The sequence below is a fragment of the Centrocercus urophasianus genome, unplaced genomic scaffold (assembly GCF_019232065.1).
Source record: "Centrocercus urophasianus isolate 14NV4802_14NV808 unplaced genomic scaffold, USGS_Curo_1.0 seq_11, whole genome shotgun sequence".
Classification (NCBI taxonomy): Eukaryota; Metazoa; Chordata; class Aves; order Galliformes; family Phasianidae; genus Centrocercus; species Centrocercus urophasianus.
In genome coordinates, this window is record NW_024884253.1 from 52,969 (window position 1) to 68,018 (window position 15,050).

Consider the following 15,050-nt stretch of genomic DNA (forward strand, 5'->3'; position numbering starts at 1 on the left):
ACCCCAATGGACCCACCATCCCAGTAGACTCACCTCCACAATGGACCTACCACCCCAATGGACCCACCACCCCAGTGGACCCACAACTCCAAGGGCACCACCCAAATCTGGGTTATGGGGTGAGCAGGGGGAACTCACTTGCGGTTGCGGACCTCAGTGAGCTCCATCAGCCGCTCTTGGGCTGCTCGCAGTTCATCGAGGCGCTGCTGGTAGCGTGAGTCGCAGTTGTTGGTGCGCTCATAGCTGGAGACCTGGCTGGAGAGCTCGCTGGCACGGTCCCGCAGCTGCTGGATGGATGAGTAGAGGTTCTCCTCGTCTTCCTCCTGCTCCAACACAAAGGGATGTGGCTCATGGAGTGGATGGGGATTGATCCACTGGGGAAATGAGGAATGGGTGTTTCCAACTTGTCCATGATGCTTACCTTGGCATTGATGATCTCAATGTGGATGAGGAGTGCGGCCAGCTCCAGGTCCTCTGTGTAGCTGTTCTTCAGTGGCACCGACCGGTAGCCTGGATACAACACTGGGACATGAGCTCAGCCCCACAGCAGAGTCCCAGTCCCTCACCATGGTCATAGTTGAGTCCCCAAATGGCTGATGATGATGACGATTGTGTTAAAGAAACATGTACATGTGGTAGTTAGGGGCACGTTTTAGTGGATGTTCTATGTTGGTGGTAGTGAACTCATGATTCTATGAGTGGGCACAATAAGGATGGGTTGATGGTTGGACTTGGTGATCTTGGAGATCTTTTCCAACCTTTATGAGTCTATGATTCTGTGATAATGATGAGGGCGTGGATAGAGGAAGCATACCTGTTTTGAGACCCTTAATGGGGAAGGTGGCTTGGGCCAAGAAATTGGGGTCACTGAACATGTCCTCCTCGTACACCACAAAGCGGAGGAAGGCGAACTCAGGGTTATTGATGTCGAAGACAAACTGCTTGAAGAGCCACACAGGGTTGAAACCATTGTCAGCTGTGGGGTGAGGTCAGAGCAGGGTTAGACACATAGACAGCACCAACACAACACCACTGCTCCCCTGTTAATGGGGGATGCCTTTCCCCTCTACTCCTCCTTGAAACCAGTCCCCATCACCCACATTCGAGCAGTCACAGACATGGGTTGGACTAGATGATCTTAGTGGTATTTTCAACCTTATTCTACAATTCTATTTCCAGTAAATTTCCAGTAGAACCCCAGAAGGTGTCTCAGTGACACCACCTGTCCTCTTGGCATAGGAACTAGGTGGGAGGACCCTTACCTACAACATCAGTCTTGTTCTTGCTGTTGTCGTACTCGGAGCCACACACCTCTACCTCCACAAAGGGGCACACAATGCTTCTCCCGTTCTTGGGAAGGTGCCGAGCACCAAGAATCTATGGAAGGTAGAGGAGAAAGAGGAGAGTGAGGTCCAGCCATGCTGGCCCTGTGGTCAACAAAGGACTTCCTTGCACAGACCTATGGCTTGGTTGGTTTGAGTCTGCCAAAATCTTCATGACCATAATTAGCCACATCAGACCTTATTTGTGACCTCGGACTCATTTTAGCTGTTTCTGCAGAATGATTTGAAAAACTTTTGCTGTGTCCATGCCATACTGAAGAGCTGGTTGCCTACACACTGACTCATCCTAGCTGTAACACCAAAATGACCCAAACTTTGGGTCAACTTTATGCAACTGTGGGATTTTCCCCTCAACGTTCTGGAGTTCTTCCACAATCTGGAAAGATTATGCAAGAAAGCAACAGACTTAGCAGATCATGGAGCAATGAACTTCATGGAGCAAATATGGGTCTTAAACATGTAGAAATTGACCACAAACTTGGTTTGGAAGAACTGAACCGTCATCTTGACACTGGCCACCTTGGAATGGACTTGCCAACCTTGCCCACTTGCCTGCAGCTGCACTGTGATGGGCTCCACAATCTTCAGGCTGTTCTTGTCGAAGGGGTCAAACGTCTCATCCCTCATGATGTCGGGTTGTAGGACATAGCCACTGCGACCACCGAGCATGAAGAGTGCCTGGTTCAGCTGCATCGGCTTGTCTATGGCCAGGGGAAAAGCAGGGTTCAGGGACCCTCCAGTTGCCCTGAGCAGAAGGTTCTGCCCTCACAAACCCCCTACTAAATCTCCCAACCCTGGGTAGAAGTGCACGAAACAACCCCAACGTTGCATGAGAATATCTCCATAGAGATGGGGACAATGGTTGGACAGCTCATCTAAACCACATCCAGCCACGGGATCAGTGACAAAGCCACCCTGGGCATGGGATTTACCAGGCGTCTGGAAGTTGAGGGCCACCAGCTGGCTGCCGCAGATCCACATAGGCAGTGGGTCGTAGTTGGAGGAGTCCAGGCGCTGCCCTTTGGGGTAGATGCGGCTGAGCTGGCGCCGGTTGTACTGCAGGAACTTCTTGCCCTTGCTGCGGTTGGCGTACTTCTCCGCTTTGGTCTCCGGGAAGGAGGACATATCCCGGTAGCATGCTTTGTCTGTGCCGATCTCTGAAAGCACAAAGGTGAGCATCAGTGGAAGACGCGGGGTTCTGTGGGAGCAATCCCTCAGACCCCTTTTTTCCCCTCCGCATCCCATCACTACCCTTTTCCAGCTCTTACTGTCTTCATCGAACGGCACGGGGCGGCAATACACAACCAGCTCGGAGAGCTCCAGAGCGATCTTCTTCCTCCGCTCCATAATCTTCCCTTCTTGCATCTGCACAAGGAAAAATGGAATCTGAGATTCTTCCATTGATGGGGATGCTCTGTAAACTACAGTCCAATCGCTGTGGGATCCACCAACATCCACTGAAATGGACCGACTGTCCATTAGTGTCCATCCACCATGGGATGAGACATCCACCAAAATCCATTGATGGGGATGATCCCTCAACCACAGTCCATCCACCACGGGATGAAGCATTCATCACCATCCACTGGATGATCTGTCCACTGGTGTCAATCCATCATGAAATGGGACATTAATCACCACCCACTCCATTTCATCTCCTGGAGATGAGGATGTCCACCACCACCTGCTGTACCCCAGTGCCCCTCACCCTGGCATCGGCGTTCTGCGTGGCCTCCCTGATCTTGGCCACCCACTCGCTCAGCTCCTCCTGTGTGTCAGCGGCCACGTCCAGTGACTGGGCTGCGTGGGACATCTGCTGGGAATGGATGGTGAAGACAAATGGTTTGGAGCTCCTCCCGTCTTTGGAGATAACTATAAGGACATCAGAGGGGGCTTTACTTGAAGACATTCCCAATGGATGGCTCTGTGGAGCAAACGAAACCTCATCGGTCCTGCTCCTGGGTCCCCACCTGCCCTCCCCAGCACCCCCCAAGTTCCTCCTCCTTCGAGAGTAGTCCCAGATAGTCAAGAAGCACAGTGTGAGAAAGTTGAACCCAAATGCCTGTTAAACTGTTGTCAATTCCCCAAAAAACACTGGAAGTGAAAGCAGCAACCATGACTCACCACAATTAATAGTTTCACCTTCACAGACCACTGAACCCCTCTAAATCCTTTCAACATCAGCCAAGTGCCCCCAGGTTCTGTTGCACTGAGTGACATGGTCACAGGGATGGGTTGATGGTTGGACTGGATGACCTTATTGGTCTTTCCAACCTTAATGATTCTTTGCGTCTATGAATTCAGTCCCAGAATGCCCCCAGCACATCATGCCAAGTACGACGCCCTTCCTTCTCCCTATCTGGACATTTTTGCCATGCAAGAATTGCCATCACCTATCAATTAGTGGTTCACCCCATATTTATGGTGAGTTTGGAGAGCCTCAGCTCATGGTGCTGAGCTCTTGCTTGGGTCATGTACCATCCCTGTTAGGGACATGGTGGTGACACTCACCTACGTGGCATGATGGCACATCGATGAAGCCTTTCAGGAAGTTCCCCAGGGGGCTGTTTTCCGATGACTGCAAGAGAGGAAAAAGGACGAATTGGTGAAGGGCAGCCCAACCTCCATCCAACCCTCCATCCAGCCCTCCAAATTGGCCAATTCCAAGCAAAACCCAAGGAAAAAAAAAATGCTTTAGGCAAACTCCATTCCATGGAGCATTCCAGAGCCCCAGATAAGGGTTTGGGTTGGATTGGTACTGGGAGCATTTCAGGTGGTCTCAGTGAATGGAAAAAAGAAGATGACAGAAACAGCACACTCACAGCCTCGTCCTGCTCCTGTGCCTGAGTGCTGACGATTTCCTCCACATAGTTGGCTGGGAACCACAGCTGTTTCTTGCCCCCATAGTCCCCTCGCCACCTGCAAGGGGTGAGAGGATCAAGGCAAGAGGACCAATTGGAGGGGTATACGGGATGTTAATGCTGCATGCAATGTCAAGGAGCAATTGGAGAAGGAAGGGGGAGACAGAAAAGGAGGTTGTTAAAACAGACCACAGGAAGATCCCTGCCCATGGCAATACTGCCCAGGGCACCAGACCACTCTTACCAGCCACCATCCTGCTTGTCAACATTGTGGATGATAGCTTGCTTGCAGAATGACAGCTCGTCCTCCCGCTGCGCTTTGTAGTCATAAAGAGCCTTCACTGTGCACTGAACCACCAAGGAGAGGGACACGTGTTACCACCAAGCTGGGATGCCCAGCTGATGTCCTGGATGCCTCACCCCCCAAAGTATGTCCTCTAAAAGTCTACACAGTAAGTGAGACGTATTAGAGGGGACACAAAGGCTGTAGGTGCCTGTGGTCCCACACAACCAGCATATTCCTCTTCTGAGTTCCCTGTTGTGGAAGAAAGCTCCCAACCACTTTATGTGACTGGATGTGTTCATTAAATGTTGAGATGTGGCACTTAGGAACGTGTTTTAATGGAGTAGTGAGCACTGTGGTGATGAGTTGGGCTTGGGCTTGATGATCTCAGAGATGAGATCTAACCAGCTCAGCCTCTTACCCTGGCCATTGGCATCTTGTTGGCCTCCACATAGAAATGGGGTGTCCGCACCTCATACAGAGCTCCATAGTCCAGCTCCTGCAAGGACAGATATCAAGAGGTCATCTGGCCATGGACATGGATTATGAAGAATCATGAGGGAAAATGGGCTATCGCATGTGGGCCAGAGGAGTACGATATCTGGAAAAGGGACCCAATATCCCTTTTACAGCTAATTGGAGGGGACTTGTGGATAGTGAAGATGTCATAACCATTGCCAGTGTTGGTGGTTTGAGTTGGAATTTGGGCAAATCTACTTTGCTGTGCAGAGACCTGGAGAAGATCTTCCAACCACAACAAAGATTGGGATGGAATTGATTGCCCATGGCACAGAACTACTTCATCCCCACTGTCTCCAACTGTTGCCACCACTGGGAGCACTCACAGTAGTGCCCATCTTCTCCAGGGTCTCCTCATTGATGGGGTAGCGCAGCTTCATCTTACGGTACAGCGGATGCTTCTCATAGTAGCTGACAAGGTCCACCAGGCTCTCAAACTCAGCTGAGCTGCCTAGCATGAAGAGTCGTCCCTCCTGCTGGATGCGGCAGTGCTTGATCTTCCCCTCCGCCCTGAGGCCAAGAGAGCAGCCAATGATGTCCCCAGCTCTTGGAATGGAGCCACAGGGCCACACCTGGCCAGCCTGGAAGTATTGGAGTGGCCACACTCACCGGAATGAAATGGCATAGGAATTGGGTTCGCTCCGTTTTCGCACCAGGAAGGCTCCATCCCGAGGGACTCGCATCAGCATATGCTCAGCCTGCAGGCGTGTCAGGCTGGCATGATACCACCTGGATAGGCAAAACAAGGAGGCAATAGGCTGGCAAACCCCAAATCTGACACAAGCTGCACTGGAGTCAATGTGGGAAGGGATGAGGATGGTCAACCCAAGGGTGGGATGAGTGGTGGAAGAGGATGGTGGACACAAGGATGGGACAAGCAATGAAAGAAGATGGTGAACCTAATGGTGAGACAAGTGATGGAAGAAGATGGAGGACCCAAAAGTGAGATGAGAAATGGAAGAGGGTGATGAACACAAGAGTGGAACAAGTGAAGGAAGAGGGTGGGAGACCCAATGTAGCAATGGGCTGGGTTTCACCCTCACTCTTTGCTCTCGTGGGCATTGGGCTGGGGCACGGGGTCGGTGAGGCGCATCTCAAACTCATTGCAGCGGAGTGGCACCTCACGGTAGTGGCAGATGAGACTGTAGAGGCTGTCAAAGACCAGGTTGTCTGTCAGGTAGAACTTGGTGGAACCAGCCTCCTGTCGCGAGTGGATCCTGCAGTGCTGCACACGGTTTGATCGCCTGCCATGAAGGAACGAGGTGGGAGTGAGTCAGTTCAGATCCATGACCGTGACATGCCATGCTTGAGGATGGTCTGGGTTAAGGCACCACAATGCTCAGAAAAATGGTGTTTTCCCTCAGAAACACCATTTCTGCCTCCAAACTGGGGATCTACTGGAGGCAGCCACCACATGCTTGGTGTGCTGCTCAGACCAGCTTGGAAAAGATGTGATCCTGCTATCCACCCCAATGGAGGTTGAAGTGAGGGTCCTACCAGAAGGACAGGGTGTAGTCACCCACGAAGGTCTCGCTTTCGCGCACCAGGAAGGTGCCATCCTTGCCTCCCGTCTCAGTGCAGTATTCATGCAGCAGCTTCTCGGCGATCTGCCGCCCATCACGGCCACCTCCCAGCTTCCCATGGAACCATTTCTCCGTGAAGTGCAGCTCGTTGTTGTTAAACTCCTATGAGCTCACACAGACACCAGACACACCTCAGTGTTAGCATTCCCACGAGCAGTTGTCGTTAACCTTCTCCCTCTTCTCATGCTGACTCCCAATACCCCCGAATTCTCCCACCCCATGGCTGCATCCTGTCCCACTCATACCTCCTTCTGCTCCACCTCCTCTTCATCTTCATTGAACTGGTAGCGTGATGTCTCCTCTGAGTAGTAGATCTTGTTGCTTGTCAGTACAAAATAATGCGGGCTCCAGGTCTGAGAGGGAGGAATAGCATCACCAGGGCAGGGAGGATGGGGGCATGGAGGGATGGGGCTTTGAGACTCCTGTTTCTTCCCTGCATCCCCCATAGCATTGTAACGGTGCATTGTGCCCACCCCAAACTCCTGGTCTCTCCCCTCCCAGGGCAGCCCCATCTGACACATCCTGCTCTGCCGCCAGCCATCATTGCGTGGAGATCCTTACATGGTCAATAGGGTCTTCGAGGTAGAGGATGCCATTCTTTATGGAGTTGCTGATGTCATTCTCTGAATAACTGGCAGTGGAGACCTCCTCGTATAGGTTCCCTTCAACCAGCTTCTTGTGCTGAGGACAGCCCAGAAATAGGAACTCAGCAGCCCATCATGCTGAGCTCCCAGCCCTAATTCACAGACCCACCATCACCACCACCACTCATTCCCAGTAGACCTCTCCTTGCACAGAACCATGACATCCTACTGCTTGTGCATGGAGAGAGAATTGCTTCTAAATCCCAAGATTTGCGGGAATCATCTTCTCTCCCTGCCCAATGCAGTTCTTGCCCCTTCTGCAAACAGCTTTGGGTTAGAGCCTGGCCCCACACCTTGATTAGGATCTTCTTCTTGAGTTGGGTGGGTGAGGGTAGCTCGTCAGCATTGATGTCAACTGGCTTGGTGAGCAGCATGTCCCCAAAGACCTTCTTGAAGTGGGAAGCCATGTTCCTCTGCTGGACGATGCTGCAGTGGTCTTCAATGGAGAGGATGATGGGGAACCTGGAGGAAGCAGGTGGGGGAAGTGGCTTGAGATGAAGATGAAGAAAAGGGGAGTTTGAGCAGCACATGCCTGCCCAGCCCAGAATTGAGGTGCTTTGGTGGGGCAGGGCTTACTCAGATGTGACAAATGCGTGCTCCTTGATGGTATGCAGCACGTCCAGGAATTTGATCTTGGAGGTGAGTGTATGACCATGGTAGATGATGGGAAGATCATCTGGGCCATCCCAGCAGTCCACTAAATTAGGAAACAACTTGGTTAACACATGTTGCTCACCAACTATGCACCAGAACGATGTTGGATATTAGGAAAGACTTATTTTCTAAAAGAGTGGTCAAACGTTGGAACAGTCTGCCCAGGGAGGTGATGGAGTCACCATTCCTGGAGGTGTTCAAGAAGTGTGGAGATGTGGCACTGAGGGACGTGGTTTAGCAGGCATGATGGGGATGGGTTGGGGTTAGACTGGAAGATCTTAGAGGTCTTTTCAAACCTGTATGATTCTATGAGTGGGCAAGGTATAATGGATTGATGGTTGGACTTGATGATCTTGGAGATCTTTTCCAACCTTAAGGATTCCATGATTCTAACCCCCTCTCCCATTTGCCATGGAATGGGTGCAGGGGATAGTCCATCTAGGGCAATGTGAAGTGCTGGGGAAGCTCAGCATCACTGCAGTGTGCCATGGAGTATGGGGTGGACTCACACTCAATGCAGCGGCAGCCCATGCGCAGGCAGCGGGCATACGCCTCCAGGGAGGACTCACTGGAGAACTGGTCTCCTGTCAGGTACCTGCAGAGGCATGAGAGGGGATGCTTGAGGAGGGATTCTATCGAGGGTCACTGAGGTGAGCCCACCCTGTCCTTACGTGTTGTGGGAGGATGAGATCCAGTACTGGGACAAAGGGTGGTTCATCTCCTCAGACACCACACGCTCATACTTGGCGTCCATCACCATATTCTCCTTGGAGAAGAGGTACGTGAGGAACTGGGGGAGGGAGGAAGCACAGAGGTCAGATTTCAATGGGATGGGGAGATCAATGGGAGGGGTCAATGCTGAACGTGTTCACTCACCTCATCCAGCTGGAAGGAGGGTTCTGCTGCATCAACGGAGCCATCCTTGAGGTAGGAACACATGTAGTCCCGCACCATGCCCACATCACTGGCCCATGGCTCCTGGGGTGCAAATACAGCTCCTTTTATGAGGTGCAGCAGTGGGAAGGGGTGTCCCAGGGGATTCACCAGGTCTGGGACTGAGAGGGGTCTCAAAGGACAACCAACCTTTTGGTCATGCAGAAGGAACTTCTGGAAGTCGTATAGGGACACCTGGCACAGCTCAGGGCGGTCCACATTCCTGGGGCATATCAGCAGGAGATGTTGTCCAAGAATATGAGGAAGAAGGCACTGCACTACATCACTGCATCCCTGGTTCCCATTCCTGCCCACATCGCCACCCACAACCCCGCTCACATTCCTGCTTTCATCTCCACTCATATCCACAATCATATCCTGCTGTTGCACCCCTGGCACACGTCTTCACTCACATCCTTGCCCATATCCCCACTTGCATTCCTGCTCTCATTTCGACTCCCATCCTAATTTGCATCTCCACTTGCATTCCTGCTCACATTGGTTTCCAACCTCATTTGTAACCCCACTTGTTTTGTTGCTCACATTTCCACTCACATTCCCACTACCATCCCTGCTTTCATCCCAGTTTGCATCCCTACTTGCATCTCTGCTCTCATTTATTCTCATCTCTATTTGCATGACCACTTGCATCCCTGCTCTTATTTCTGTTCTCATCCCCATTTATAACCCAACTCACATTCCTGCTCATATCCCCATTTGCATCCCTACTCACAACCCCGCTCAAATTTCCACTCACTCCCATCCCTGCTCCCATTCTAATTTGCATTCCTATTGCATCCCTGCTCTCATTTGTTCACACTCCTGTTTGCATGACCACTTGCATCCCTGTTCTCATTTCTGCTTCCATCCCAATTTGCATCCCCACTCACATTCCTGCTCACATTTCCACTTCCATCTCCATTTGTATCCCTGCTCCCATCCCAAATTGCAACCCCACTCCACCCCTGCTTAGACTTCTGCTGGAGTCTATGAGGCTTGTGGAACTCACCGTAGAGGGAAAGAGAGCTCCAGCTGCTCAATGACCTGCAAGGAAAAACGGGGATGGGCTGAGCTGGCTGGGGACATGCTGTGATGAGCTGGAGTGGATGGGTCGTGGCTCTTACCGACTTCTGCGCATCAAACATCAGGTTTTTGTAGAACTGGATGAAGTGGGAGAAGGTCATCTCATTCCTGGCTTCCACCTCCTGTGGGATGGGTGGTGTGAGAGTGGGATTGGTGCAGAGACATTGGGTAGGGGCTTGAAGCCCCATTCCCCACGGAGCCAGGGACTTACCACGAGCTTGTCCCGCAGGAACCTCATGTTGGGCACTCGGTAGTTCACCTGGGGCAGCATGGCCTTCAGGTCCTTCACTGTAATGCTGCAAGACATAAAGATAGTGTCAGGGAAGCAACCAGACCCTACATGTCCCGGATCCCCTGGACACACTGCTAAGTTGGGCCCTACCCGAATCCCAGTATCAGCCCAGATTCCTGTTTGAAGCTGCAGATTCCCACAGTGGCACAGCACTGTCCAATTTGCTCGAGGCATTTTTGCTCTTTATGATTTATAGGGCTCTGGTGTGATTATAGGAGTGCTGAGCAGGGGGTCAGGGAAAAAGGGCGTAGCTGGGCATCTGTCCCACCCAGAGACTATAATTATCCCCATCCTCATCCCATGCCCATCCTCATTCTCATTCCCATTCTCATCCTCATCCTCATCCTCACCCTCACCCTCACCCTCACCCTCACCCTCACCCTCATCCTCATCCTCATCCTCATCCTCATCCTCATACCATCCCCATCCCAGTCTTCATCCCAACCCTACCCTCTTCCCCATCCCCATCCCCACCTCCATCTCTGTTTCCATCCCCATCCCCATCCCCATCCTCATCCCCAACCTCATCCCATTCCCATCCTCTTCTCACCCCCATCCCACCCTCATGCCAATCACATTTAAGTCCAAATTCCTTTGTTTGGATTTTATTTTTTATAATATCAAGGAGATGCCAATGGGTTGCAATAATGGCTCATCCTCTCCCAGTGCTGCAGTGGGCATGGGGATATTCAAGTTCCCACAGTCCTACAGTAACTGTGATCCAGTCTCTGGTTTTAGGTACCTCTGAAGACCCCAAATAAACCATTACTGCTTGTCCCACACCCTTGCTCTCAGCCTCCAGATCTATGGTGGGTATGACCCAGTTCACAGCCACAAAAGTTGGTTGATTTGCAGAGTTGGGCAAAGGATTTCAGCTATTTCCCCTCTGGAAAACACCTTGGGAGAGGGGTGGGTTTTGGCTGTTGCATGCTCAGACCACTGACCCCTTTTCCCTGTAGAGCCATTCTGGTTCTCACCTGCCTTCCCGCGACCTGTCCATCCCATCAAACTGTTTCCGCAGCCACCTGGGAGGGAGGGATGGACAAACAGACAGCGCTCAGTCCTGGGGACCAAACTCACGGTTCATCCTTTCAGACCACAAATGAGGACCATGAAATGGGATTGACCATCCCTCCTCACCTCTCAATCTGTAGCGGGGTCTGGGCTTTCTGGGTGTCTGCCACCAACCAGTTGAGACCCGTGATCCACAGGTTGATGTCTTCCTCACAGAAAGCTATAGGAGGAAGAGGAGGATGGTGAAGGATAAGGGAGATGAGAAGCTAAGGATGGATGGAAGGGGTGAGGTGGGAGCCCACGCACCAGCCACGCTGAGTGTCCGCAGCCTGAAGTCCATCCCATAGAGGATGATGAAGCACATGGTGCAGTCGAGCTTGCGAGCATCCTCGGGGTAACGCTCAAAGTCCCGTGAGTTCTTCCCCAGGCGGATCTCCTTGATCTCCCGAATGTCAACTGCAGAGGCAGAGGGGCACAGGATTGTCCTGTGTCACCCTGACACCACAGAGCCAGGGAGAGAGTGCAGGAGGTGGGAACGTGTGGAGCGTATGGAGCCTTGTCCCCAAGATGGGACATTCCATTGGGCTGTGATGGTTATTACGGCCACGTGTCCCTCGAAGGTGACACGTCACTGCTGGTGGGATTGGCATGTCCTTCACAGATCTCTGTCTCCAGCATGAGGCATCGTTGTGTACCAACCATCATTGGTACATGATGGCATTATGAGTGCCATGTGTCCTCCAAGGACTCTGTCCCAAAGATAAGATGTCCCTGCAGGTGTCTGAGAGCATCATGGGTGCCACATGTCCACAGGATGAGGCATCCTGGGGGACTGGGATGGGTACTATGACCATGTTACTCCCAAGGGAAACATATCCCCACAGCCCTGCCGTGACACATTGGTTAGTGTGATGGCACCATGAGTATTGCATGTCCTTCAGAGAATCAACTGCCCAAAATGGGTCATCCCAGTGGCACTGCCCATTGGTACAGGATGACATTATGAGTTCCACGTGTCCTCCAGGGATTGTGTCCCCAGAATGGTGCTGCCCAACAATTTCCCATCTCTCTCAGTGCCATGTGTCCTTGGGACTCAGCCCTGCAATCCCTACAACCACCTCCTCTCTGAGAAAAAAACTTGGGACAGCCTGAGCTCATCTTTTAATAGAATACAACTGCCCAAAGGTGGCAATTTGCAGCCCAGACCACAGGGCGTTTCTTTCCTGCTGCGCTGCTCTCTCATTATCTCACTATATAAAGCCCAACCGGCGGCGGGAGGGTTGGGTTTCCGGACCGCAGTCTTCCTCACTGCTACATCACCAGTGGAGATTTCCATCCACTGGTTTTGTAGAGAGGACAGCAGGAGTAGAGTAATAATATCACGGTATTAATGGCTGTGCTACAAAACGGAGCCTTCAGTACAGGAAAAGGGTTTTCTATGGCCAAGGGTGGCCGGACACTGCACAGGGTCATTGTCCTGCAGGAAATGGGTCATTTCCCGGAGAATTTCCAGCCCGGCCCCTGCAGCGTTTCCTACATGGCAGTGGGGATGGGTGCAGGATACTGGAGCAGAGAAAAAGTGGAGTGCATGGATAAGGGGATAAGGGATGAGGGAAATGGGGCTGATTCAGTGAAAAAGAGGTGGGGAATGTTTTTTCTTGACGGAAAGGCCCTGGAAAACACTGGTGGCTTTATGCAGCTTTCCTTTGGGTGGATGAGAGCCAGCTTGGGCGGATCGGGGCGGGATGCGGGCACTCGGCTGCAAAGAGGTGCTCAATTGGTGTCTGCACCCATATGTGTGATTTTGGGGAAGGGAAGCTGGCTGCTGTCCATGTTTTGTAGACCCTGAGTGCAAATGGGTGGATATTTGGGGCGGTTTTGTAGGATAGGAACAGGAGGTACTTCCCCAACCCTACTCATTGCAGTGCACTGCAGAAAGGAGAGATGCTGGTGGCTATTGTGGCTTCGTTGATGGTTGCCAACGCAGCCAGGATCCAGGCTTGGACCCAGGAGAGAGAGTGTGCAGCACAATGCAACGTGCTGGCGGCTTCCTGGAAACCACATCTGCAGCGGATTTGCAGAGATCATGGCAGAAGTATGTCTCCAAACTCCTCCCTGCATTGTCTCCGGGGTCCTGGTGATTAAAACATGCTGGGAGCCAGATCCAACTGCGAAAATCCCTTTTCTCTTCTCATGCAAAGCAAGCAGCACTGATATAAAGGATTTAAATGTAGGGGCAGTGTGGTTGGGAGTGGATGGAGGGTCTGCCTGGAAGCTTTTAAAGGCTGGGAGTTTCCTGAGTGCATTAAGAGGAAAGCAAAGAAAGGCTCCAGGAGGGAATTGGAGAGCTGGGAAATGCTGCTGGCCCAGGTGGCCAAGTGGTGTCCCCTTGGTCCTTCCTTTGGGTGGGGCATGGGGCAGTCCAGACCTCCCGCATGGAATTACCCCATGCTATTGTGAAGCTGACCTCCAGGCTGAAATAAAAGATTTTGCCTGGGCCAGCAGTGTTAATCCCATCCTATTTCTAATTGTCAGGTTGGAGGCATGATTGTGAATTAGCCATCGTCATAGCAAACCATACAGACAACCACCTCTCCAAAATGTTTTTGGAGTGGTAGGGGCTGGAAACCACCTGGTTACCTGGAGGTAAATTTTGAAGGCAACGCAGGATGATATCGTAACTACTAATCTTAACACTGTAGTGTTCTGGGGGACCCTATCTGCATGGACACATGTCCAAGTAGCAGCTTAATGAAGCGTGTAATTAGCCTGAAGGGCGTGGGGCATCTCCAGCAGAGCTGGGATCCCCGTACTGCCCTCTAATAGAGACATCAGCACCGTCGGGTATCTCGCTAATCCCTTCTCAAACTGAGAAGAGGATTTGGAACGGTCCAGGCAGGCGTGAGGTTGGGCATATGCTGGGAGCAAGGTCCTGGAGCTTCCCTAAAATTCCAGCAAGCAGGAGAACATGTGAGCACAGAATGGGGATGGGGCAGGTTGGTAAAGGTGCTCCAGGATTGGGGAAACTGAGGCAGGAGATCAGGGTCGATGGAAAAGTAGGGCTGAGATCCTGACGTGGCCCTATGCAATCTCCCAAATAAAAAACAAAGGGCAGGAAATGCGTTATTTCCTCAAGCAGAGAACAAGGTTTTCCCTGCAAAGGCCATAGGGGAACCAAACCACTGGGGACAATGGCCAGTCTTCTATCCCTTATGGCTCCCTGTGCGTGGAAGCATCCCACTATTGCCAGGCACCCCACTGCAGGAGATCACCCCAGTGTAACAGAAGATCCCAATGTGGCAGGACATCTCACAGTGGTAGAACATGCCACTACTGTTAGCTACACCAGTGTGCAGAACATCTCATCGTGGCCAGACATCCCACCGTAGCTGAGCATCCCAGTGTGGTAGGACATCCCACCTTGGTAGAACATCCCACCATTGCCAGACATCCCATCACAGCCAGACATCCCACCATAGCTGAGCATCCCAATGCAGTAGGACATCCCACCTTGGTAGAATATCCCACCATTGCCAGGCATCCCACCATAGCTGAGCATCCCAGTGCGGTAGGACATCCCACCTTGGTAGCACATCCCTCCATTGCCAGGCATCCCACTTCAGGAGATCACCCCAACGTGGTAGGTCATCCCACCACTGTCAAGCATCCCAATGTGGTATAGAATATCCCACCATAGCCAGGAATCTCACTGCATGAGATCACCCCAACGTGGCAGGACATCCCACCATAGTAGAACATCCCGCCATTTCCACACATCCCAATGTGGCAGGACATCCCACCATAGTAGAACATCCCGCCATTTCCACACATCCCAATGTGG

General features: G+C 51.9%; 1 protein-coding gene across 2 annotated transcripts in view; it reads right to left on the reverse strand.

The window, feature by feature from the left end:
- LOC122155082 (1-phosphatidylinositol 4,5-bisphosphate phosphodiesterase gamma-1-like) overlaps window positions 1–15,050 on the reverse strand; it is a 17,100-nt gene that overhangs the window by 1,156 nt on the left and 894 nt on the right. For both annotated transcript variants that reach the window (XM_042808826.1, XM_042808827.1), the window contains 30 exons: window positions 11,516–11,665; window positions 11,336–11,429; window positions 11,173–11,220; window positions 10,115–10,199; window positions 9,945–10,025; window positions 9,830–9,864; window positions 8,971–9,043; window positions 8,764–8,865; window positions 8,559–8,677; window positions 8,397–8,482; window positions 7,810–7,930; window positions 7,527–7,695; window positions 7,151–7,270; window positions 6,835–6,942; window positions 6,504–6,691; window positions 6,050–6,250; window positions 5,616–5,735; window positions 5,333–5,516; window positions 4,909–4,986; window positions 4,449–4,552; window positions 4,166–4,262; window positions 3,855–3,921; window positions 3,052–3,215; window positions 2,612–2,708; window positions 2,276–2,500; window positions 1,896–2,044; window positions 1,263–1,377; window positions 815–976; window positions 422–510; window positions 139–323 (listed from right to left, as the gene is read on the reverse strand). In XM_042808826.1, coding sequence (XP_042664760.1) covers window positions 139–323; window positions 422–510; window positions 815–976; window positions 1,263–1,377; window positions 1,896–2,044; window positions 2,276–2,500; window positions 2,612–2,708; window positions 3,052–3,215; window positions 3,855–3,921; window positions 4,166–4,262; window positions 4,449–4,552; window positions 4,909–4,986; window positions 5,333–5,516; window positions 5,616–5,735; window positions 6,050–6,250; window positions 6,504–6,691; window positions 6,835–6,942; window positions 7,151–7,270; window positions 7,527–7,695; window positions 7,810–7,930; window positions 8,397–8,482; window positions 8,559–8,677; window positions 8,764–8,865; window positions 8,971–9,043; window positions 9,830–9,864; window positions 9,945–10,025; window positions 10,115–10,199; window positions 11,173–11,220; window positions 11,336–11,429; window positions 11,516–11,665 — 3,616 coding nt within the window. The remainder of the gene's footprint in view (window positions 1–138; window positions 324–421; window positions 511–814; window positions 977–1,262; window positions 1,378–1,895; window positions 2,045–2,275; window positions 2,501–2,611; window positions 2,709–3,051; window positions 3,216–3,854; window positions 3,922–4,165; window positions 4,263–4,448; window positions 4,553–4,908; window positions 4,987–5,332; window positions 5,517–5,615; window positions 5,736–6,049; window positions 6,251–6,503; window positions 6,692–6,834; window positions 6,943–7,150; window positions 7,271–7,526; window positions 7,696–7,809; window positions 7,931–8,396; window positions 8,483–8,558; window positions 8,678–8,763; window positions 8,866–8,970; window positions 9,044–9,829; window positions 9,865–9,944; window positions 10,026–10,114; window positions 10,200–11,172; window positions 11,221–11,335; window positions 11,430–11,515; window positions 11,666–15,050) is intronic.